We start from the raw sequence: 22142 nt of genomic DNA, 5'->3' as shown, positions 1-22142 counted from the left end.
GTCCTCCATGGGTCCACGAGTATTCCCCTCTCCACCAACCTTTTACGCGACCATTACAGCGCTACTCATGATTGCATTACTTTACAATGTATCGCGCCATCTAATTCGCGATGCAAAGCTGGGTCTAAGTTTGTGCAGTAGGCAGGCCCTATAGACTTCCAGAATCTGCGTGAGGCCTACTCATCATTCGAAAGAAGCAACCGGGATGCCACCCGTGGGACATCCGTTGCGAGCCCGCGCTATTGGGCTCTACAAGACGGTGAGTCTCTTCGTTGCCTGCAGAATGTGGACGCTGGTATGTACTCATCTGTACTACAACTGGCGTACATGTTATTCTTTCTATGTCTCTTATCGTCTGTCGGTTGCCCTGCCCGATACCCACGTGTGACTCGATATGCGGTGGTGACTCGACCGGTCCAGCTGCACCGCTTAGGCAGAGAGTACCCTGAGCCATCGTACAACTTCCTCGGCAAGCTGCGATCCATGTCGGCTAAGAATGCTAATCTCACAGAGAATGCAGAGGTAGAAAAGATACTGGCGCTAGGGGAACACATTCAAAAAGGTTTGCACACATCTGATGCCGCAATAACGCTCGCAAGCTGAGTCTCCTCACCTCTCCCTGCCCATTTCCAGAAACTGAAGGTAAGTTACGCATGAAGACAAATGGAAAGCAATATTCTCATGGGTCTATCGCCACGGCTCCATGTGTAGCACTGTACTCCCTCAAGAAGTACCGTACACTTCGGCGAAGGTGGGTTGCCACGTCCCGTTTTCAAGATCTAGGAGCTGAACTCACAACCGCTGAATGGCTGCGGCGCTCAGATACATCCCCGAGGATTAATATTTCCGTCTCAGACGTCGGCATACTCTTGCTTGTGACTGTAGCATATGATTCAAGACGGAGAATGTTTGTTCAACGCGTGCCAAGCACTCTGATGCATTTCGTGTGGCGTTGCTATTGAGTGAAACGATACTTCGCCTGAAGCAACTACAGGGCGCGCACTGGCGAGGGGGCTGGGGTTTCGGAATCGAGGTGAGAGCGAGTTGTGCAAAGCGAGAGTTTGCGGAGAGTCTTCTAGATGACCTCGGGCTGAGCAGTGGTATCGATAGGAGCCATCTGCTGGTATGCCTGAGGGACCTCCTGCACTGGTGGTGGGGCCATCTTGGACTCCGATGTTGGCTGAGTGTATTCGCGCTCTGCCTTGGGCTCGAGAATCGTGACAGCGTCCGGCAGCGGGAAGGCCTTGCCGGCGCGACCGGTGGGGTCCCATCCGTGCATGCTAAATAGTAGTGATTGGATTTCGAGTCCAGTCAGTGCCAGCGCTACGGGAGTGTAAATGAAATGTGCTACTCACATCTTGACCTTGATGCCAAGAACACCCTGCTTCATGAGAACGTGGCGAACAGCCTCGTCAACGAAGTCGCGGACGGGCTGACCAGAGTGGATCATGAAACCGTCTGTGAACTTCATCGACTTAGCACGAGCGGCACGGAGCTTGCCCGAGACAATGACTTCGCAACCCTTAGCACCCGACTCCATGACGAAGCGGAGGACACCATAGGCGGCGCGGCGCACAGCGAGACCGGAAAGGAGCTTGTAACGGAGCGACTCGCACTGTGCGACCGCATGGAGACCCCTGTTCTGGACCTTCTCGGCGTAAAGCTCCAGGGAGCCCTCCGGGAAGCGGAAACGCTTCTGAACAAGAGCGGTAAGCTCACGAATGCGGCGACCCTTCTCGCCAAGAACCTCCTGGGTGTGGGTGGCGCGGATGATGATCTCGGTCCTGGCGTGGGTGACACGGACCTCGCAACCAGAGTATCCCTCTTCCGAGAGCTCACGAGTAAAGAACTCGTTGAGCTCGGCGGCGAAAACACCGTCGGCGACGAACTGCGGGACAACAAAGAGCGAAGGCCAATCAGACGGCATTCCAAATTGACGGCATTTGAAACGTTTGGCGATTTCAACCTTGCGCTTGCTCCAACCTGTTTCTACTGGGCTTCCATAGTCATGCTTTGCACTCAGTCAAGGATGCAACGCATATCCACCACGCGGCCTTTCTCTTCCTGCCTGTCAATTCTTCCATTCCCAATACCTGTCGCGTCACTCTCGATAAATGTTTGCTCCCTGGTGCCGCTCCATCGAGGACACATTCCACATTTCTTAAATCAAGACACTTGCGGTGCAATTCCACAGCACAACAGCGTGCCATTCGAAGCAGGAGCTGATATTTACCTTTCTCTTCTTGCTGATGTTGACGTTAGACATCTTGACTGGCTGCTAGATGCTGGATCGAGGTGGTAGGAGGGAGCGCGACGTAATGTGCAATATAGGAAGCAGGCCCTGAAAGCATTCGCTACGTAACTTCGCAAGCGGCCGGACACGACTTCTACGGCCTGCTGAGGCGTACCGCCCTGGTGTCGTGGCTAAGCGCCGTAGCGCGAGGGCTGAATAAATGCCGCAGCGCCAGGTGTATTATATTTTAGGGTTGCAACTCGCGCAGAGTCACCACCCCCTTCTCGCCGTTTCTGCTCCCTCTCGCCGCTTCATAAAAGGGCCGAAGACGCTGCTATCCGACCAAAATGCTGCTCCCGCATCAACGTCGGCAAAGGTGAGTCAAAGAGCAGTAGAGGGGTCTAGTATCATGGACTTCAGTTCATGACTGTGCTGTCGCTTTGAGCTGTGGGTGGTGAAGGAGAAGGTACCGGACCGGCAAGGAAGAAAAGGCGCTGGTATACGAACTGCGTGCAAACGTAGTTCTTTGCGCTCAACATCTGGCACCTCTACGTTGATTCAAGGTCATGTTCTCATGGTTTTGATGCCGCCATTAAAGACTATTCTGAGCCGTTCAATACTTTTTGAAGGATTTTAGAGCGTTGAAGCGTGGCAGGCAAAGGGCTTCGTACTCTAGGCTGAGAGGTCTTATTTCAGAAACGCTGATCTTGTTACGCACTCCCTTTCCTGCTCAGATTGTATTTCTAGTGGTGAAACGATCTCTTCTTCAATCTTCAAGCTTTAGTTCTGCGATGTACCGGAAGGAATGCTAGACTAGCCGTACATGCCACCATGACTGAACCATTGTTGGGACTTAAGAGCACTGTGCCGGCCCTACGTTCGTGTCGATCTGCTTCAAGATCGAGGCGACAAAAGAGGGCAAGCTGACTCTCTCTCAGAGTGTCAGCCATCTACGGTCAGCACTTGTGTCATACCCAACAAAATTGACTGCCTCGTCAAAGCAATGCTTCGCGTCCGCAGCTCCATTCATTGGAACGCCTGGCCATTCGCCACCCGGTCATCGCCTCCTCGAGGTTGGACCGGAGCGGTAGTCAGGGCGGAAGTTCAGAGCTGAGCTAGAGGTGCGCAGGGACGGTGTACAACGTGGGCTTTGAAGAAAGCATGGCTTTGCCAAGCGTCCATCGCCACAGCCTGCACGTTCTCCGCGACATCCTTTTTGTCTATTGTGCTTATGATTAGACACATGCACAAAGTGCGTGAAATGAAATGCTATTCAACACTTTCAAAGAGACATGCAATTTTTCCCTATAATTTCGTTCTGGATAGAGTGCCTCCCACACCCTCGCCAGCTCCCAAATGCTAGCATGATGATCATCGATCTGTACAAGCGCAGTCACGCCATTGATATCGGGCATCGAGAGGTGCATCGCGCACGCGGCTGCGATAGCACAGCTTGTCGTTTACAGAAGGCCACGTCCGTGGATTTGCGATGACCCTGAGGCCGTCCAATGTTCATTGCTGTGTTCGATGCCGAGGTCGCGCCCTGCCTGTCTTTTGCATGGAGATGCTTGACGGATTGTGGGTAGACACGTGACCCCAGGCTGCTTGGCAGGCGGCACCACATCGGGGTATTTAGGACGAGGGTTGATGGGCAGCAAGGGAAGACCCGTGAAGGGGATGACGTCTCCCTGCCTCGGCTTGGTGCAATAACGCCCTCCTTCACGAGCATGCAGGGCTAATGGCACAGTGAGCTTGTCCTTGGCAGCCCTCGAACTCCGCCTGGGCCGCGTATGACGTTTGAGCTCGCATTTAATGTTGAGTATGATTCTTTGAAGGCTGAGTCTAACAGGCCGTCTGCACAAGCGGCATTTTGTTGTCGCAACTCCATCAAAATTTTTCTTCTCTGTGTTGACTCACTGCATTGAACGTTCTCGCTGTAAAGCGACACTGAGAAACGCCAAATCGGTGCCGATGAGCTTCAACTCGCACTCATCGAGTTCGGGCAGATTATCGGCAGCAATGCGACGCCTCGAGGTGCAGGTGTTCAGAAGTGCTGTTGCTGCATCGCGCCAACTTCTCTAACAAGCGCAAGAATGTTGAACATCAGCGTACGGCCGCCGTCACGCCCACATACGAGGTCCTTACCGGCACTTGCCTCAGTGATATCTTTGGCTTTGATTGTAGAGGGCAGGCAGAAAGAAAAGTTGATTGGAAAGAACAGTATTGATGGGCAGTGTTTTGACCTGTCGAATCGAAGCCCCCTGTGCGGCAGCTGTATCTCTACGGAAAGCGCAGATTCCTCCTTGTTTGCGATAATGAACATATGCGGCTGCATTGAAGTTTGACGCTTGTACGCGATCACTGGGATCGAGGTCTTTTGAGCTTCTCAGATTGAAGTGCTTACGCGCTCATTAGGAATTTACTCCGATCACTGGGTTCTGGCGGAGTTGTTTGAGAACTTTGTGGTGTAAATAATGTAGACGTTTGAAGTCGATTTTGCAAGCAGGGCCTTGGCTCACGCACCGTATCCCTTTTAGTAAGCGGCAGAGGTTAAACATCGGCTGTATTTCGTGTTCGAGATTGGATTGCGTTGGCGGATCCTGCGCTGACAATTTTGCCCTGAGACTCTTGAGCCGCGGATGTTTCGGACCGTCTGCAGTTTCATCAGGCCATCAAGAACGAAACATCGGTATTTTTCCATTCGCAGGTCGGGGCCGTCTTGCGGCGTTGGAGCGGGGGTATTCTAACTTTGATGAATACTTGGCGCCTGCAAGCTCCAACCAGCGGCAATGTCGGCTCTTACATTGCGTGGGGAAGGCGGGAGGAAGTTGAGGTAGGACAGAGAATCTTTCTTGCCTACTAGAGTGAACATGGCTGCATTGATATGCAAGCCGCGCTAGGTCGCGATGGCGACGAGTGGATGCGGTGAGCGGGAACGAGGTGTGACGGGCGCTCAGCAAGGCTTGAGCAACATACGAGCCCTGCGTACGGCACATGGCTCTGAACGTATGTCTGATAACAGCATCTCCATGAGCTGGAGTGGAACACCCATGGGCCCTATACGGCAATGACGCCCTTTGCAGCCGATACAGGAACATATCCATGTGAGATCAATGCCAACGACCTTCTCTTCTCCCCCTCCAACCTTGTATAGGGTAACTGTGAGATGTGCGTACCTTCACTGACGGACGGGACGTGAACGAAAAGAAGTCGCCGACAATGACGAAATCGCCGACCGTGGACTGGCTTTGACTGCTGCAGCGCCGCTCCTGCGAAATGCCGTGCTTGTGCTGTTTCTCACTTGACTCCATGCAACCGCATCATACCACAACACTGACTGCACATTTGCTTGCTTTTATGGTGCATCCATATTATCAGCTCGCCTACTTGCCATCTGCGTCCATCCATAACCGTCAATCACGTACAAAACAGCGCTAGAAACTACCGTCATGTCAGACAAAGAAGAACAGACCTTTTCGATCCAGTGAGTGACACGATGAGCCGATGTTAGGCGTGCACCAGGGTCCCCGAGCACAAAGGCTCAAGTCGTGCGAGCCGCGCTCGCGGTCTACTGGTTTTCGCATTCTGCCTCTTTGTGCTTTTCCGTATGCTTTGTGTGCTCATAAAGGCCTCATCCGGCAACCAGTGAGTGCGCTTTCTCTATCATTTCCGCTTCCTCAGCACTCATGACCTCTGTCTTGTTTCCTCAATTGACCTCACGTCCTACGCAGCGAATGACCCGAACAATGACCCCGCGCTCCACAGCGACGGGCTTCGCTCTGCTGCCCAAGCTGCCCATGAGGCCAAGCCTGGCCCTCAGATTCTGAGCTCCGAGCAGGCATCTAGGCTCGAGGAGCCCCTCAGCAAGGATGAGCTCGCCAAGCGCTCGGCCGAGCTCAATCAGTAATTGTGGTTTCCGCTGCACTTCGCGATTGTCGATCACCCTTTGCGGTAGACAAAGGCCGAATCTCACCAAGGAAAGAACAGAATCCGCATTCATCAGTCCAGTATTGCAACCACAAGTACTATACAAATCGATTTGAATCGCCTTCATCTGGATTTTAGGCGACGCCAGTCTGTCAAGCCTTTTGTGTGCCACTCGATGTAAATGAACGGACCATTGGCCTTGCAATGTCAATGTTCGCTACGTTTAAAGAGAGAGCTTGGACTGAGTACTCTCCCCTTCAAGCCATCAGTGATTCCCTGATCTCAACTTCTTTCCTTTCCTGCCCTTGAAAGCTGCAGCCATCATCACAAGCCCTTCTGCTGTTTCAGAGCACCGGTAGACCGTCTTTGCGCGAGGTGCATACGTATCCGCGTGTGTATCCGAAGACGCATGAATGGCTGATCAACGAGCTTTCGAACTACAGGTCCATTCGATGACATGTCTATTTCGCCCAAAACATCGTACTGTTTTCCGGCGTATCCCGCGCCAAATGACGAGTGGTTTTGGGTACCAAGCTTCAGCCTATCTCCACCTCCGAGGGCGCCAAAATCCCCCCGGGGACGTCGAGTCACAGGGCCTAGCCGTGAGGGCTCCTCATCCTCAATCGTTGCACTTGCCATGGAAACTAGCCGCAACCATGCAGGGCAGCAGGTGCTTAACCTAACCGGTGTGGATACGCCAACGCCGTTCTCTTCTTCGTCTTCCCTGCCCCAAGCCTCTTCGAAACCGAGCATCAATTCCGATCCCTTGAGGCAGCAATCCATATCCAGTGAGATCTTGGATGCTGAGATCTTCGACGCTCCGCGCGTTCTCGAGAACGAGCAAACGGCTAAGAGCAACGCTTCGCGTTGCCGGGAGCACCTCAGCCCCGAAGGCATGTCCTCCAGCCCGCGAGAAGAGCTTTTGATGAGCTTCGTCGACTCAGGAAAGCCATCGCGCCAGTCGTTGATCGCCGAAAAAAGCGACGACATGACCAGCACTTTGCGGGCGGAAAGCCAAACATCCATCTCGGCTACCGTCACTAGCAGGCGTCGCTCGTCATCAGATGCCGGAGTCCTTGCCTCAGGCGTTCTCACTCCAGCGCATTTTCGACCATCTCCTGACCAGCGCCGTGCTCGCCAGCGCACCAGCACTCACACATGTCCCTCGAGCGAGCGCTCTAGCACGGGGCGGCCACCCGCACCTGAGCAGCAACAACCTTCCGCAACGGCTTCGTTGGACGTTCGTCATTCGGCTGGCACCTATGCGAGTCTCAGTCCAGCTGCAGCGTCCTCCGGTATCCATGGCGAAAGCCAGCGCAACTCTCAGCGTCCTAGCTTGCCTCATTCTGCTCACGGAAGCGAGGACCAGGCCAACAGTAGTGGCGGATACCATGTGCGAGGCTACTCGGGCCTGAGCCGTCGATTCCAATGCGTCGGTAGCGCTTGGCGTAAATCAGAGCGGGAAGAAGGCGACGATATTACCGTCATCTTGGACAACGACTCTTCCAGACCTAGCATCGCCATGACTCCGACTGCTATCACGGCGATATCCGCTACTGAGATCCCAGCTTCTCAGCTCCGACAACGCACCAATTCCACCGTCCGACCCACAAGCAGTTCCGATCATGTATGTGGGCTACGCAGCCGGTCTAGTTCCTTGTTGGCGCGCTTCACTCGTGCTCGCCCTACTTCGCACATCACGCTCGACATGCCTCCAGGCAGCCCAGGAACGGTGGTTGAGCCTAGCTCCCGGAGGGACTCTCCTCTGAGCGACATACTTCGCGCCCTCGGTGCCGCACGGTCCTCCCAAGATCTCGACGAGGATGGGCAGTCTGAGCCTCGAACGCCCTTCTGGGCGCAGGGATGGAAATGGTCTAATCAAAGAGAAGAGCGTGCGAGGCAAGAACAGCAGCGGCTGGGGATGGAGAAAGACCAATTCGAGGAGCCAGCCGTTCTCGGCCTCCAAACATGGGTGCTTGAAGAGGAGCAGACAGGGAGCGAGTTCCAACATCGTCAACGGAGCAGCGCTAGTAGCTTCTCCACCCGCATTCGCGCTTTGCATGTAGAGCTCATGCCCCGGATCGTCTCTGGATGCCGCTCACGTCGCACATCGGGTGCCACTGCCATCCCCAGTACGACGCGTGGCGATGCGAAGCTCGCTGCTAGCCGCAAAGCCGCAACGCAGCTTAGCTCGTTTCTCCCCAAGAGCCTTTCTAGCAGCAGTGGTGTAGATTGCACCGAGGATCAGCGTGGGTCTTTCAAGCCGCGACCCCTAAAGTTGCTTTCATCCAATATTCGAGGTGAGGCGCCCGCCGACTCGTTCAACCAAGGCATGAGTCCTGACGGCTGGGGTGGTCGCGGAGCACACCGCAGTTGGTTTCCTTCGGCGGCAATCGGCCCGCTTCTAAGCCCGAAGAGCCTCCCAACAGACGTGCGTCCACACTGCCTCGACAATCCCGATTACAGCGACAACTATGGTCACATTCCGGTACCTTCCACTTCCTTTTCTTCCAGTCACTCGTACTTCGCAGGGCAAACTCTAAGCAAATTCAGCTCGCCGAGTCTATCTCTTGGAGAGGCAGCAGTAAGTCTGACACCACGTCCACGGTCGCGAAGAGAGCCTGGCTTGTTCTCAGAGAAGGCACCGTCGAATCCAGGCGAAGTTTCTGTGCGCACATCGAAGCCTATGACTTCGAGCACGCTCAAAGCTCTTTCCTGGGGCACTCTGCTCCTCGGTATCTTCCTGGTGGTCAACGGCATCGTGCTCGACGCCAAATTGCTGCCTCTCTCGTTTGCCGATGTGCAACGAGGTCTGTCTCAGCTGTCTCAGCTGGCCCAAGTTTCCACTGCCTCAATGCCAGTAGCATCCTCGACCGGAACTACGATGATTCTGACAGGACCCGCTACAGTTTCGCCACCTTTCTCTGTCGTTAATGCAACCCCAACCGCTCCACCTGCGACATCAATCGTCACGGTCACGCAGTCACTCGATGCCGCTGAGAGCTCAGCGATCGCCAAGTCCTTCCTCAATCAGATTCTCGTTAGTTCAGGTGCTGTTTCAGAAAAGTTGAGGCTGTCGCAGACGGCGACGGCTGCTGCGGTCGCTCAACCAACTGCATCAGGTATTTCTACCGGCGCGAGTATCAATCCGGCTGTGCTATCTGCCATCTCGCAAGCCGGCATTTCCGCCTCGCAGTTCTAGGTGCATTGTATGTACGAATAGCATTGCGTTGTTAGCGGCTATCCGCGTATCACGTCCTTTAATGTCATACCCATCCTAGCTCGCTCCGTACTATTCAGATCGTATTGCATGTTTGATGCGGACAGCGTCAAGCGTTAAAGTTGTTATTTGGGGAGCGCGGCTTGTGCATATGTTATAAGCGTACGGCGCGAAACGCGACAAGCGTGCCTTGTGCAACACGCACCTGTGAAAGCCCTTCTTCGTAATTACGCGTTCTTTATGGTCTTTGTGATATTCTCACACACCGCACAATTGACTAGCTGTGCATCGTCACCCTGATTCGGGATTAATGTGGAGCTCTGCGCGGCCTTCGTATCTGTGCTGCTCTAATCTGATCTAAGCAGCTGGCAAGCAAATCGCCATGTGGTGAGCGTCCAGCTTCGTTCATGGCGTTTCAAAGAGTGTGTTGAGGTGTCTGACATCTGTCCTGGCTGTTTGGCATTCATATCAGCAAGCACATTTTGAACGCACAAGTATCAGTGCGAGCGCCTTGCTGCCAGAAATGGTACGATGTAAGTCGCGGGATCGAGCATCGAAGCCAATTTCTGGTGCCACACAGCTGAAAGCATTGCACAATGCACGCTTCGCATGATCCTCCAGTGCCCGCAATGCCATGCCGAAGGTCAATCCCATCGGCTAGCAAAGACGGTGGAGATGGCCTTCATCTGCAAGAAATGTCGGAAAGCGTTTCGGAAAGTGCGAAACACATCCACTTATCGGGCTGCCCCCTACGAGATCAGTTCTGACAACTACACTCTCGTTCACAGGATATGGCAGTCTTCGAAGAGTCGGACGAATATTGCCCACACTGCGATAATCACTACGTAGGTAGCCCATTGAGCATAAATGTCCAGATATTGATACTTATGGTGCTCGTCATCGTTCTTGTAGGTTATTGAAGCGAAAACCCCGACACCAGTCGTTGGAGTAGAAGGGGAAGATGCTCGGGTCGACAACAGGTACGTTTTTAAACTATGTGTTTTAATTCAACTGTTTGACATGCTTTGGCGAGAGGACTGAACGGCGTTTTCCATAACTCGCTTCTATGGCTCATGCAGGATGATCAAAGACGACCGAAGAAAATGGGATCCAAGAAAAGACTTCTTTGCGCGGGATGAGTCTGCACAGGAATCAGAACGAATTGACGAAGGCGGTTGGCAAGGTGCGCTGCGGGATCGAGCTGTGGCTGGAACAGCAGGAGCGCCGATGGGTCTACAGCAGGAAATAGCCGCTCAATTAGAAAGCGGTGGAGGCGCTGGGGCGCTAGTGGATCTGAACGACGATGACTTAGATTGGAGCTGAGAGTAGCAAAATTTAATGGTTGCAATCCCCCGCCCGCACCGCTGCTCTTGCCTGCCGATTGTTCACGATTGTCGATTTGTGACTCAATTCAAGAGGAGAAAGGAAATCTGGCATCTAAAGGTGGCTGTGGCAACGGTCGCGCCTCTCCGACGCACAAAGCGAACCCTCTGCATGGGCTGACCAAGCGGTTCCATCCAGAGACTCTTTATGGCTCGAATCCCGATGTGATATCAAATGCGGGTCGCCAAATTGCGTGCAATACAGTTTTTTAAAGAGTAACCGTCCATCTTGAATGCATCTAGGCGGTGATTTCCTTGATCCACGCCTGGGCTTGCTCGTCGTCTAGCATAGGTATACGGCAAGTGGAAGGACAGTTAGCTTCGCGTTAATGATCGTTCAGTGGGTGCATCCTCACCAGCGTGGTTGTTGAGGACCTGTGGAAAAGGCAAAGCAAATACAAAAAGCATATGAGCAAGGCGCAGCGAGCATATAGCCCATCCGAAACGGGTGTAACATACCGCGAGCAAGGCCTCGACGTACTGTTCACGGAACATATGGGGTCAGCTGATTGCGAAAGCGTTTGCAAACTGCCGCAGAAGCTCACATCCTTCTTTGCGTCTTCCTGAGACTTGCCCTCCTCCTTCTTCCAAGCGTCCCTATGCAAAGTAAGTCACCCAGATTCAGTTCTTCCGGTCCAAAAGGCGCACACTGGCGTTAATGCACTGTATACAAACCACTTAGCCTTGCCAGTGAAGTCTGACAGAAAAAAAGATGATGTAAGTATTAGTCGGAACCGAATGTACCCAAATGATCAAGGGTGAGAACTGCGTACCCATCATGCCTGGCCTAGAGGTGTTGACGTCACCGACGTTAGCCTGCTTGTAGCTGCGAGATGGGAAGCGCGAGAACAGACTCAGCACTGGAAACATTTATTAACAGCTACGGATAGCTTATTTGATGAGCTCACAGGCCGTAGAACTTGAGCTGTTCAGCCTGGGTTGGCTGAACAGGGCCATCCTGAACGCGCGCAAGAGGTGGGAAAATTTCATGGTCAGCTCTCCTTGTTCACCTGTCGGGCAAGTCGCAAACAATCTACAACGATGCCGCTCCATGCTCTTCGCATCTGCAATTGCTTTCTACAAGCGCACGATGGATCGCGACCGGCTCTGGACGCCCTCCTGCTGTTCAAGAGTCAAGCAAGACCTGCTTGACAATCCTTTCGGCCAAATGACGTACCTTGGGCATGCCCTGGACGACAGCGACGGCTTTCTCGAAATTAGCGGCGGACATTGTCGATGCGACTTGGTTGGATCTAGGACTAGAATGTCGGGGGGTGCTGCGTGTGAGGATAAAGGGTAGAATAAGGTGAAAGATGCACTCTTTTGTAAAGACAGGGTGATGTTGACATGAAAGAGATGCTAACCCCACGAAGGTTGGGGGTGCCGTCGTGCATCGTCCCTCCGACTTTGTGAATTGAGTATGGGTTACTAGCAACTGGGCGGCGTTGGGACTTGGGCCAGAGCATTGCGAAAGAGTGGTGCACTGCTGACTGCTGCGTTCTCTGATAATAGCGGAAGCAGACGCAACACGCCTGCGATCAGGCCCGCAACCAGCCGACAGTAGGAAACTGATTGGCCCGGGCGCGCTTGGTGAGTTTTCACATTTGAAAACAGGACTTGGGCGGACTCTCAAGTCTTTAGTTCTTTGCACGCCGAACTGTTGCGTCGCGTGGTTGAACTGACGGTTCCGCACTTGCGCGTTTCGCTTCGGAAACGGCCGGCTGGCGTTTTGCTGGCCGTCTCCTCTCGTCGGTTAGCAGGCGTGAGCGGAGCCAGCAGGCCAGGTTGGAGTGATTTGGAAGCTGTGAACCTGTTTTCTCGCTGCTCCCGCACCTGGTCTGTGTGAGTGGAACACCGCCAGCATCCTCAGCAGCCGGCGCGCGGTTTGCTCTCCTCTCTCCAAACTTTTTCCTTCCTTCTTCCCCTCATGAAGAACTTCAACTCTTATTGCCCTCCGACCACCATCCATCACGACCAAAGGGTAGTTCCCTGTATTACCACCACCACTCCTTGTAGCAGTAAAGGTGAGTGGGCACACATGTCTGAGTTGGGTACAACCGCAGAAGTGCAGTGATGGCTGGCGTGGGAGTCACGCACGCAGACGATCGGTCTCGCGTTGTCAGCGAACTTCCACGCCGCCCTTTGCGCCTCTCTGTGTCGGGCCCGCAAGTGACGATCACTTGGATATCTTGCTGACAGTGCCAATTATTTTTGTTACACAGTCTCATCCTCCAAAATGGGTAGCGTTGCCGACTCCCAGAAGAAGCGCGATGTGTCGTCCTTCTTCGCGGACTTCATGATGGGCGGTGTCTCCGCCGCCGTCTCGAAGACCGCTGCCGCCCCGATCGAGCGTGTCAAGCTGCTCATCCAGAACCAGGATGAGATGATCAAGCAGGGCCGTCTCGCCACTCCTTACAAGGGCATCAGCGAGTGCTTCGTCAGGACCTACAACCAGGAGGGTCTTGCCTCCTTGTGGCGTGGTAACACTGCCAACGTCATTCGGTACGTTGCCCTTTTATCCTTGGCCCGCGAACCTCGCTTCTGACATGCTTCATTCCTCTCATCTTTTCACAGTTACTTCCCTACTCAGGCCCTGAACTTCGCCTTCAAGGACTACTTCAAGGCGCTCTTCAAGGTTCCGAAGACCGACCCATACTGGAAGCAGCTCTCGGCCAACCTGGCCTCGGGTGGTGCCGCCGGTGCCTCTTCGCTTCTGTTCGTCTACTCGCTTGACTACGCCCGTACTCGTCTCGCTAACGACGCCAAGTCTGCTGCCAAGGGCGGTGGAGATCGTCAGTTCAACGGTCTCGTTGACGTCTACCGCAAGACCCTCGCTTCGGATGGTATTGCTGGTCTCTACCGTGGTTTCCTCCCTTCCGTCGTCGGTATCGTTGTCTACCGTGGTCTCTACTTCGGCATGTACGACTCGCTCAAGCCTGTCGTTCTCACTGGTGCTCTTGATGGCAGCTTCCTTGCATCATTCCTGCTCGGCTGGGGTGTTACTACTGGTGCTGGTGTTGCTTCTTACCCGCTCGACACCATCCGTCGTCGCATGATGATGACCTCCGGTGGCTCGGGTCCTCACTACAAGGGCATGTTCGACGCTGGTCGCCAGATTGTCGCCAAGGAGGGCATCAAGTCGCTCTTCAAGGGTGCTGGTGCCAACATTCTCCGTGGTGTTGCCGGCGCTGGTGTGCTGTGAGTATTTTTCGCTGTTCTGCTCCCTTTGTCGTTAATAACAGGACCTAACACTCCGCATTTAAATCCCCGCTCACAGTTCTGGATACGACAAGCTCCAGGAGCTCATGTTCGGCAAGGTCTACAAGGGTGGTTCGGGCTAAGTAACCTCACTTTAGCCTCGCAGTTACCCGTCTCTGCAGTAGTTCGCAATCAATGGGCTCCCTGCGTATCTCTGCGCGTCCGGCTACAGGGTGAAACCTCTGTCGTTAAGCTCTGCTTCTATAGATGTCCCATTTTGCGTTGCAATCAAAACAAGTCTTTCTTGCAAATTCATCAAGCTATTTCTCTTTTACTTACTAGATCATATGCGCATATTTCAGCGCATACTTCCCGATGATAAGGAAAGAAGGCATCGAGGCCACGGTTTCGGAGAGTGGGTGCGCAGTTTATGTTTGTGATCGCGGCTTAGCCCCGTAGTCTGTGCTGGCGTATGTCAATGAGCTTGGAACGTGGTGCTGTAGATGAGCTTGTGGCGCTGCGAGGTCCATCTCATGCCTTTCGTGGGTGGTGTATCAATATCAGCAGGTGGGCCCTTGAGACGAAGTGTGGCTGCTTCAAGGTGGGGGACATCGAAAGAGCGGAACATCGCCCACATGCGGTAGTGTTTTGCGCACAGACACCTTCGATGTGTTTGTATGAAACATGAGAGGATCAAGTCGTGCATCTTTCGTAGTTCATATACACGTCATCCTCACCGACTCCATAGCGATGGACTTTTTGTGGTCTGCCTACGGCGTTACTGCGTGAGAAACCCGCCTGAAGGCAAGAAAACAGACACGTGGTTGTTATTAGTCGCCGAAGATGGACGAGAAGATTGCGCAGTTCGCGTCCGTCGCTGGCGTGAGCGCGGATCGCTCCAAGTGAGTGCGGACTGTGGCGCTGCAGATACAAACATGATATGAAAGCTCACTCGCGCATGCCCTTGCCAGATTCTTTGTGGAGGCGGCCAATGGAGATATAGATGCTGCTCTTTCTACCTTCTATGAGTCAGGAGGGGCAGAAGGTACTGACTCTGGAGCAAACGCAGAAGTGGAAGTTGAGGCAGGTGCACATTGGCTTCGGCGCAGTCGATTCGTCAAATGTGATGTTTGCTGAGGGTTCTCATTCATTTTCACAGCTCCTGTGGGATACACCGGACCTAGAACTCTGTCAGGGGCTCCGGCTGAACCTATTTCTGCGTCTTGGGGCCAGGCCGACGCGGCCACCACCTCTGGACGCGCCAGTAGCAGCGCCAGCAGTCGACCCACTGGACGTTTAGGAGGCATTGCAACTCTCAGCAGCATGAGAGACGAGGAGGGCGGTACACGTGCACGCGGTGGAGGTGGGGGGTTCAGAGGCGGGATTGGCAGGATCCACCAACCGGAAGACGACGAGGACGATGATAGCCCTCCAAACCTCTTCGCTGGAGGCGAGCGCAGCGGGTTGAGTGTACAAGACCCCGAAGCCGAGCGCAGGCGGAGGCTTCTGCAGGCAATGGCAGCTTCACAGGCGCAAAGCGAGGATGGCGGCATGGATATAGTGAACAACATCCTACGGCAAGCAGCGGAGGCAGGACCCCCTCCACCCGCCGCGGGTGGCCGAGGACCTGCGAGAGGGCAGGCAAGTGGCAACATCCACGCCTTTGGTGGTCGCGGTCGCACCATTGGTGACGACGGCGATTCTGCACCCACGCTTGCAGTGAGAAATGGAAGCGACCGGTCGCGACTTGGAGTGTCTGGTGCGTATGGCGGAACCGGGGCTGTCGAGGAAGGCGAAGAGGGGGTAGAAGATGGATCGAATTTGCCGCCTGCTGTTAGACATGTCACCTTTTGGCAAGATGGATTCACGATCGGCGAATCGCATCTTTACAACTATGACGATCCCGAGAATCAGCGTATCCTTGCTGCTCTGCAAGCACAGCGAGCGCCTTTATCCTTGCTCGACGTCAAACCCAATCAAGAGGTCGAACTTCGGGTGGAGAAGAAAACGGATCAAAAGTACACGCCGCCACCGCCACCTGCCATGAAGGCCTTCTCGGGTACCGGAAACAGACTCAGCAGCCCCGTGCCAAGTGTTGCAACCGCTGGACCTTCTCGTTCCCCTGCAGGCGCGCCCATCGGGTCCACCGCTCCACCAGCGTCACAGGTGCAATGTGAAGTGGACAGTTCCAAGCCAACAACGCAACTGCAATTGCGTCTGGCTGACGGATCGCGCATAGTGGGGCGCTTCAACCATGAGCACACAATCCGCGATGTGCGGAGCTATATTAACGCGTGAGTATTACACCCTGTTTGGAGGCAGGGAGTGAGTGCTGATTGCTTTATTTGCCCAATATGCTTCGTTCCTTTTCGTGCATAGTGCCAACGCCGGTATGGAGACCCGCCCTTACGTTCTTCAGACGAGCTTCCCACCCAAGCCGATCGAAGACGAGTCTGCCACGCTCAAGGACGCGGGTCTTCTGAATGCTGTTGTAATTCAGAAGTGGGCCTGACGCAGTCTGGATAGGTGTCGATGATTGTGCTATTCCAGTACTTGTTGAGCTGTCGGTCACGGTGGACTCGCTGTCCAATGCTGAGACCAGCATGGACCGTGATAGAGCAGGCCATGCGTCGTGCTGAGCCTGACCTGCCCGCCTTTCACGCTCCTAATTGTCGATTCGCCTTTCTATATATGCAGATATCCACTTGTATCCCATCTCAGACAGCTGTGACTCTTCCCTGCCATACTTGTGGTTTGACGCGTATCGTTGGTTGCGCTTCAAACATCCTCCGACAACAGCGGACGACCATCTCTTGAGCTCGACACGGGATGGTTCGCCGTGCAAGCCCATTATGCATCTCAACTGTGGATAGTTCGCATCGACCAAACTTGTGGCTTTCGACATTCTGCTCGGCTGGCTACTCTCGTATAGTTGGCCGGTCGTCAAGTTAGCGGTACCATTCACGCCCTTGTCCAGTCGTGCACAGGCCTTGCCCGCTTGCTTCTCCTTTTGCCGCATTAGTCGGTGGGCATCACCGCGGAAGACATCGAAGCGCCTTTGAGCTCTCAGGAAAGCCCTCATTGGCACCATCATTGCAAAAGCCCTTTCAATACTAATGAGCTGAGCATTCAAACAGGCAGGCTCACGTCCGGAAGAATTGCTGTCTTCACCGTGAGCACCTACAGCGATGACGGGGCCATTGACAAACGAGCTTTTGGCACTAAGAGAGGCAGCGAGATGAGACACGATGCCGCCTTCAGCCAGTCGGATGTCACAGCGGACACGATCCATCGGCTAGCGCCCGTCTCGAAGAGACTCAAAGCAATAGCTTATGTGCGCCTTTGTCCTTCACCACGGTGAATCTTGCATTGTGAGGTTTGAGCCATCTTCTCTACCATACCAAAGGCTTTGGCACGTTTAGACAAGAGTCTGCACTTTCGCAGCAGGCGAAGTTCAAGGCGCGTTTGTCCTACAATCCATTTGTGAAGCGCTTCTGCACATGTCTTGAACAACTGACACACACACGCCGCGCGTGACTGCATGTCCACAGCAGTTGACTGCAAAAGTATCTCTTGCATCGCAACAGGTGTCTCTCGATATCCTGGTCCATCGCACCATGCCGTATACGGATATCATGCTATTCCTGCTCTTTCGGGTGGTGTCCATACCGGCGCCGGCCGGCCTCAGAATCGAATGTCGTTAAAGCGAATGACGTGCAGACAAGATCCAGAAAGGCATGATGGAATATTGCAAAGATAGCAAGCGCGTCCGCCTCCCTTCCCCCCTTGATGACGGCTGGCGAGAGACTCGGCGCGAGTCACAGTGGAGAGACCAGGACATCAGAGTTGTTCCTCTCACTTCTGGAACTGGAAGCCAGCTAGTTGCAAAAGCAATAGGTTTTACATAGCTGCGTTTACAACACTTCCCAGCGGCGCAGCAGCGTTGCCCTCCAGCGAGAGCCGACTCCAGTGGTTGACTAGCGATCATTGCGCGCTGCTTGATCATGATTGCTCCCCGGCCCGCAGGTTTGTTGAAGACCGGCTGAGTGCTGCTGACATCGGGCGGAAAGGGGCACAAAAAAGTGAGTGGAACTTCAAAGCCTGAACGACCCTTAGGTCCGTAGTCCCCAGCAGCATGTGTGGGCATGGAGCCAAGAACAAACAATTCAAGGTGCACGCACGGACAGTGGTCTGATGCTTCTCAGTGACTCCCTCAAATAAGTAGATCTCACTCCTCTGGGTGCCGATCTGCATATGCCCGTGCCCTCTCTTGAGAGAGTGCGTGGCTCGTCTTCAGCCTCTTGCGACATGCGGAGAACGATTTTGTCGTGCCTTGCCCAGACAGCTGTTCTGCCCTGAATATCCCGAGCCTATGCTTAAAATATGTACAACGTGTACATACATAATTTGGTGGAGAGCGGGGCGCAATTTCCAAGTTAACCATGTGTGAAACCGAGAGCGCTCATGGGCGTCTGGTCGCCAGGAGTTCCAGACTCCCGAGTCCAGGGCTGGCTGCTGCACTTTGCTGGCCGCCTTGCCAAGTGTCTGAAAATGAATACATGACGAAATTCGAAAAACGACGCTAGTTTTTGCACTTCTGTGAGCAAATTGCAGCGAGGCCCGCTCCAGTCCGTGCTGACATAGTCGATATGGGGACTGTGTGTCTGCTCTGCAAATGCAGTGTCTTCAGATGACCACGGTCGACGTCGATGACTGGCTGACCAGCCGTGACCCCCAGTTGAACCCTGATTCATCGGCCCATCGAGTTCGCATAGCAGAGAGAGGAGAGGATGCAGCCCACGGCATTTCGCCTTTGGGCACCAGTACGTACACGTATTTGAATAAATAGGAATGCTCGGAGCCCCCACTAGTCCACTGCGATGACCAATGCTGCTTTATATCCACATCAACGCTCATCCGTCGCATCTGTTGAAAGGGCCTCGTTCGACAGCCGGGTCTCTCTCGTCCGTCCCCCAAGCATCCTCATCGTAGCCTCTGCTGCTGCCATTCACGCCTGCACAGCAATTTGCAACCGCGAGCTCCTAATACACTGTGTATACTCCGCGTAGCGTGACACCCCCAATCATGAGCGTCACCAAGGCCCCCGAGGCCACCGCCATCGCGCGAGAGGCCAAAGTGCACAGCTCGTCCGAGAAGCACTCGGCCAACGCAGGCTCGGACAACCACAAGGATGTTGAGAAGCACCCTTCTGGCCACTCGTTCGCCGAGGGCATCCCCAGTGCTGACGACAGGCCTGAGGCCAATGCGACCGACTCAGTCTACTCTCGCAAGGTCTACCTCGTCAATCGCGTCATGAACGAAAATGTGTGCAGTCGTCGTCGTCGTCGGTCTTCGTCGTCGTGTAGTCGTCCTCATCTGCGTGCGAGGGGATGTTGACTAGTGCGCGCTCTCTGTTGCAGATCGGCATGGGCCGCTTCCAGTGGGCGCTGTTCTGCCTCAGCGGCCTCGGCTGGCTGTTGGACAACTTGTGGCTGCAGGCTGTCGCCATCATCCTTCCGCAGATCCAGAACGAGTTTGGCATCGAGCACCCGCAGTTCATGACGCTCTCCCTATACATTGGCCTCATCATCGGCGCCTCGTTATGGGGCGTCCTCGCTGACGTCATCGGTCGCCGCCCCTCATTCAATGTCACGCTCTTCCTTGCCGGAGTTTTTGGCGTCGTCGGCGGCGCTGCTCCTAGCTTTGTGGGCCTCGGCGGCATCCTTGCCGCGCTCGGGATTGGGCTCGGTGGTAACCTGCCCGTCGACGGAATGCTCTTCCTCGAGTTCATCCCCGGCGCAAACCAGTACCTGCTGACGCTGCTGTCGGTCTACTGGTCACTCGGCCAACTGATCGCCAGTCTCCTCGCCTGGGTGCTCATCGCGAACTTCTCCTGCGCCGAAGATGCGACGAATGTGCCGTCCAGGATCGAAACCCTTGCCAGCCAGGGCATCATCGCACGGGCCTGCCTCAAGGCCGATAACATGGGCTGGCGCTACGCATTCTTCACGTTTGGCGGCCTCACGCTCGTCTGCTTCATCCTCCGCTTCTTTGTCTTCAACCTGCCCGAGTCGCCCAAGTATCTCATTGCCAAGGGCCGCGACTCCGCCGCGGTAAAAGTGCTCAAAGACGTCGCTGCACGCAACGGCGTCACGCTCACCGACGAGGATATCAGCGTCGACATCCTCAAAACCGCCGCCGGAGAGAAGGTCGAGGAGGCCGACCTGGCTGAGGAAAAGGATGAGAGCGTGCTCAAGACCATGCTCCGAGGCGTCTCGATGAAGATGTTCACGCCCGAGCTGTCGCACGTCCGCCCTCTCTTTTCTGGCTGCAAGCTCGCTTACAACACGTCCATCATCATTCTCCTCTGGGTGAGTCCACATCCATTTCATTGCGCCCTCTATGGTCTTCCGCGTGCCCATGTGCGTGCTTGCACTTCACTCACATAGGTTCTGCGCTTGTCTACACTGAACAAAGGGAATGATCGGCCTCGCCTACCCGCTCTACAATGCTTTCCTGCCCATCTACCTCAGCCGCGCCGTCGGCGACGCGCCTGCCCCTACCACTAACGAGACGTACAAGAACTACGCCATCATCTCCGTCTGCGGCGTACCCGGATCTATCATCGCTGCTTGGCTCGTCGAGCTGCCGCGCTCCGGACGCCGTGGTGCCATGTCCCTCGGCACGGTCCTCACTGGTGTCTTCCTCTTCGCTTTCACTGCAGCCCGTACAAGCGTGAGTAGCTGCATCTCCTCCCTGCCACTGGCTGGAGTCGAGAGAAATCAAGTTCGTCCATCTGATCATCCTTTGTGATTACTTCGCAACCTGCAGGCGCAAAACCTCGCGTTCAACTGCGTAACGGCTCTCACGCAGAACGTGAGAGCAAGCACCAAAGGATATGCGTCCTCCTTATGTCCAAACGGCTGATGGAATGCATCCTGCACATCCTTCTACAGATTATGTATGGAGTCCTGTACGGCTACACACCAGAGTGAGTTGCCCTCGGAACTACTGCGGCGGTTGTGTGCCACACTGACGCCCCGTTCCAATGTGTCATTTTCACAACAGAGTTTTCCCTGCTCCGCATCGTGGCACTGGCGACGGCATCGCTGCATCGTTCAACCGAATCTGCGGTCTCATGGCGCCGATCATTGCGGTGAGTGACTCCAGTTGATTGGTGTAGTCTATGGCCTGACTCGGATCTCACATGGCACTTCTACGTGCACGCAGATATACGGCTCCGCGAACAACCCCAATGTGCCGGTCTACGTGTCGGCTGCACTCTTCGTCCTTGCTGGCCTGCTCATGGTCACGCTGCAAATCGAGTCGCAGGGCAAGACTGCTTTGTAAACGCGAGTTCCAAGGAGACCAGGTTGGGGTGGGCGAAAGGGATGTGTTTCCTACTCGCAGCATTCGAGTTCCTAGTATCATCTTGGATTTCTTTTAAGCAGCAACCTTGAAACGTATACTGCCTGCTCAGCGGGGTCCGATTGCCACCCGCCATACCCTATGTCTTGTGCCTGCAGGCCCGTTTCATGCTTCAGAAATACATCATTGGGCTTTTATTAGAATACGTTTTCGAAAAGCTGGCGAACCCGTGTTATCGTGCGACTCAATGTGCCTGCTATGATCCGCGCTTGGCATGTGATCAATCTCAACGTACATGCTGTCCTGGAGTGGCAGCATCGTATCTTGCCATCGTGCATAGGAATCGCTTAATGCGACCCCTTGCGGGTGTACGCAAGGTATCGGTTATGGCCTCTGAAGTCTATTTAAAGCAATTCATATGCTGGTTTGGCGCAACTTACATGCAGAAGGTGGCATGGACGTGTTAGGTGTCAAATGTCAGATGCCAGGTGTCAGGCGCATCGCTAGCTCTTCTTCATCCGGTATCCCCCCACTGATGCTGCCAATCCCGTTCCCACTTGCTAGCCTTCCTGCAACAGTACAGGACTTTCCCAATTCTTTTGAAGCTTCGGAGAAAGAATTCTCTTCTGCCGTACGCTACCGGGAATAAGATCCCTCAGGGGCGGAGAGGGACATGGTGTATGACGTGTTGTCTCGTCGAACGCGGCGTATGAATGAGCTTCCCGACACTTGGAAGGATTGTGGTGTGATCGATTTGATTCTCTCGTTGACAGCGTCGTGTGGATCTTTAGTTGAGGAAGTATCTATGCCTTAT

At 54.4% G+C, this 22142-nt stretch overlaps 10 protein-coding genes across 10 annotated transcripts; 7 read left to right on the top strand and 3 right to left on the bottom strand.

The window, feature by feature from the left end:
• The first annotated feature begins 56 nt into the window (after positions 1-56).
• K437DRAFT_257803 (uncharacterized protein) lies at positions 57-923 on the top strand. Its single transcript, XM_013386663.1, has 5 exons — positions 57-259; positions 421-562; positions 634-642; positions 712-751; positions 823-923. The coding sequence occupies exons 1-5, from the start codon at positions 206-208 to the stop codon at positions 839-841; spliced, it is 264 nt and encodes an 87-aa protein (XP_013242117.1). The 5' UTR covers positions 57-205; the 3' UTR covers positions 842-923.
• On the bottom strand, positions 818-2296 carry K437DRAFT_257802 (putative 40S ribosomal protein S3). The gene is made up of 2 exons (XM_013386662.1): positions 1356-2296; positions 818-1280 (listed from the first exon to the last, which is right to left on the bottom strand). Exons 1-2 carry the CDS (start codon positions 1925-1927, stop codon positions 1076-1078), a joined length of 777 nt encoding a protein of 258 aa, XP_013242116.1. The 5' UTR covers positions 1928-2296; the 3' UTR covers positions 818-1075.
• Positions 2297-5682: 3386 nt separating this feature from the next.
• On the top strand, positions 5683-6140 carry K437DRAFT_269345 (uncharacterized protein; the record flags this gene model as incomplete). The annotated part of the gene is made up of 2 exons (XM_013386661.1): positions 5683-5717; positions 5915-6140. The coding sequence occupies 2 exons, from the start codon at positions 5683-5685 to the stop codon at positions 6138-6140; spliced, it is 261 nt and encodes an 86-aa protein (XP_013242115.1).
• A 278-nt stretch (positions 6141-6418) lies between these two features.
• On the top strand, positions 6419-8707 carry K437DRAFT_159464 (uncharacterized protein). Its single transcript, XM_013386660.1, has 3 exons — positions 6419-6535; positions 6604-8460; positions 8534-8707. Exons 2-3 carry the CDS (start codon positions 6618-6620, stop codon positions 8566-8568), a joined length of 1878 nt encoding a protein of 625 aa, XP_013242114.1. The 5' UTR covers positions 6419-6535; positions 6604-6617; the 3' UTR covers positions 8569-8707.
• A 944-nt stretch (positions 8708-9651) lies between these two features.
• K437DRAFT_237648 (uncharacterized protein) lies at positions 9652-10967 on the top strand. Its single transcript, XM_013386659.1, has 6 exons — positions 9652-9767; positions 9853-9913; positions 10002-10097; positions 10169-10225; positions 10293-10360; positions 10460-10967. The coding sequence occupies exons 1-6, from the start codon at positions 9763-9765 to the stop codon at positions 10701-10703; spliced, it is 531 nt and encodes a 176-aa protein (XP_013242113.1). The 5' UTR covers positions 9652-9762; the 3' UTR covers positions 10704-10967.
• On the bottom strand, positions 10907-12173 carry K437DRAFT_257798 (acyl-CoA-binding protein). Its single transcript, XM_013386658.1, has 8 exons — positions 11940-12173; positions 11671-11720; positions 11536-11588; positions 11438-11459; positions 11308-11359; positions 11222-11242; positions 11119-11137; positions 10907-11045 (listed from the first exon to the last, which is right to left on the bottom strand). The coding sequence occupies exons 1-8, from the start codon at positions 11991-11993 to the stop codon at positions 11002-11004; spliced, it is 315 nt and encodes a 104-aa protein (XP_013242112.1). The 5' UTR covers positions 11994-12173; the 3' UTR covers positions 10907-11001.
• Positions 12174-12552: 379 nt separating this feature from the next.
• On the top strand, positions 12553-14294 carry K437DRAFT_257797 (mitochondrial carrier). The gene is made up of 4 exons (XM_013386657.1): positions 12553-12786; positions 12985-13264; positions 13337-13960; positions 14040-14294. The coding sequence occupies exons 2-4, from the start codon at positions 12999-13001 to the stop codon at positions 14101-14103; spliced, it is 954 nt and encodes a 317-aa protein (XP_013242111.1). The 5' UTR covers positions 12553-12786; positions 12985-12998; the 3' UTR covers positions 14104-14294.
• A 402-nt stretch (positions 14295-14696) lies between these two features.
• Positions 14697-16690, top strand: K437DRAFT_237640 (SEP-domain-containing protein). Its single transcript, XM_013386656.1, has 4 exons — positions 14697-14862; positions 14932-15068; positions 15120-16254; positions 16340-16690. Exons 1-4 carry the CDS (start codon positions 14804-14806, stop codon positions 16470-16472), a joined length of 1464 nt encoding a protein of 487 aa, XP_013242110.1. The 5' UTR covers positions 14697-14803; the 3' UTR covers positions 16473-16690.
• Positions 16338-17403, bottom strand: K437DRAFT_158769 (uncharacterized protein). The gene has a single exon (XM_013386655.1). It carries the CDS (start codon positions 17250-17252, stop codon positions 16626-16628), a length of 627 nt encoding a protein of 208 aa, XP_013242109.1. The 5' UTR covers positions 17253-17403; the 3' UTR covers positions 16338-16625.
• A 1642-nt stretch (positions 17404-19045) lies between these two features.
• Positions 19046-21517, top strand: K437DRAFT_295316 (MFS general substrate transporter; the record flags this gene model as incomplete). The annotated part of the gene is made up of 7 exons (XM_013386654.1): positions 19046-19285; positions 19327-20331; positions 20438-20695; positions 20792-20836; positions 20917-20951; positions 21029-21116; positions 21191-21517. The coding sequence occupies 7 exons, from the start codon at positions 19046-19048 to the stop codon at positions 21308-21310; spliced, it is 1791 nt and encodes a 596-aa protein (XP_013242108.1). The 3' UTR covers positions 21311-21517.
• Between the last annotated feature and the right edge of the window lie 625 nt (positions 21518-22142).

This window comes from Tilletiaria anomala (genome assembly GCF_000711695.1).
Source record: "Tilletiaria anomala UBC 951 chromosome Unknown K437scaffold_68, whole genome shotgun sequence".
NCBI classification, from domain to species: Eukaryota; Fungi; Basidiomycota; class Exobasidiomycetes; order Georgefischeriales; family Tilletiariaceae; genus Tilletiaria; species Tilletiaria anomala.
Note: the sequence above shows the minus strand (reverse complement) of the source record. Positions and strands in the feature narration are given on the sequence as shown.

Excerpts from the sequence above, each read along its gene's own strand:
- K437DRAFT_257803 (XM_013386663.1), top strand. The coding sequence starts at position 206 with ATGCCACCCGTGGGACATCCGTTGCGAGCCCGCGCTATTGGGCTCTAC. Across the intron at positions 260-420 it reads CTATTGGGCTCTACAAGACG|CTGCACCGCTTAGGCAGAGA; the intron begins GTGAGTCTCTTC and ends CGACCGGTCCAG.
- K437DRAFT_257802 (XM_013386662.1), bottom strand. The coding sequence starts at position 1,927 with ATGCCGTCTGATTGGCCTTCGCTCTTTGTTGTCCCGCAGTTCGTCGCC. Across the intron at positions 1,281-1,355 it reads CTTGGCATCAAGGTCAAGAT|CATGCACGGATGGGACCCCA; the intron begins GTGAGTAGCACA and ends ACTACTATTTAG.
- K437DRAFT_159464 (XM_013386660.1), top strand. The coding sequence starts at position 6,618 with ATGTCTATTTCGCCCAAAACATCGTACTGTTTTCCGGCGTATCCCGCG. Across the intron at positions 8,461-8,533 it reads GCTTTCATCCAATATTCGAG|TTGGTTTCCTTCGGCGGCAA; the intron begins GTGAGGCGCCCG and ends AGCACACCGCAG.
- K437DRAFT_237648 (XM_013386659.1), top strand. Across the intron at positions 10,226-10,292 it reads CACACTGCGATAATCACTAC|GTTATTGAAGCGAAAACCCC; the intron begins GTAGGTAGCCCA and ends TCGTTCTTGTAG. Across the intron at positions 10,361-10,459 it reads GATGCTCGGGTCGACAACAG|GATGATCAAAGACGACCGAA; the intron begins GTACGTTTTTAA and ends TGGCTCATGCAG.
- K437DRAFT_257798 (XM_013386658.1), bottom strand. The coding sequence starts at position 11,993 with ATGTCCGCCGCTAATTTCGAGAAAGCCGTCGCTGTCGTCCAGGGCATG. Across the intron at positions 11,721-11,939 it reads TCGTCCAGGGCATGCCCAAG|GATGGCCCTGTTCAGCCAAC; the intron begins GTACGTCATTTG and ends GCGCGCGTTCAG. Across the intron at positions 11,460-11,535 it reads CTCTAGGCCAGGCATGATGG|ACTTCACTGGCAAGGCTAAG; the intron begins GTACGCAGTTCT and ends TTTTTCTGTCAG.
- K437DRAFT_257797 (XM_013386657.1), top strand. The coding sequence starts at position 12,999 with ATGGGTAGCGTTGCCGACTCCCAGAAGAAGCGCGATGTGTCGTCCTTC. Across the intron at positions 13,265-13,336 it reads AACACTGCCAACGTCATTCG|TTACTTCCCTACTCAGGCCC; the intron begins GTACGTTGCCCT and ends ATCTTTTCACAG. Across the intron at positions 13,961-14,039 it reads GTTGCCGGCGCTGGTGTGCT|TTCTGGATACGACAAGCTCC; the intron begins GTGAGTATTTTT and ends CCCCGCTCACAG.
- K437DRAFT_237640 (XM_013386656.1), top strand. The coding sequence starts at position 14,804 with ATGGACGAGAAGATTGCGCAGTTCGCGTCCGTCGCTGGCGTGAGCGCG. Across the intron at positions 14,863-14,931 it reads GTGAGCGCGGATCGCTCCAA|ATTCTTTGTGGAGGCGGCCA; the intron begins GTGAGTGCGGAC and ends TGCCCTTGCCAG. Across the intron at positions 16,255-16,339 it reads GTGCGGAGCTATATTAACGC|TGCCAACGCCGGTATGGAGA; the intron begins GTGAGTATTACA and ends TTTCGTGCATAG.
- K437DRAFT_158769 (XM_013386655.1), bottom strand. The coding sequence starts at position 17,252 with ATGGATCGTGTCCGCTGTGACATCCGACTGGCTGAAGGCGGCATCGTG.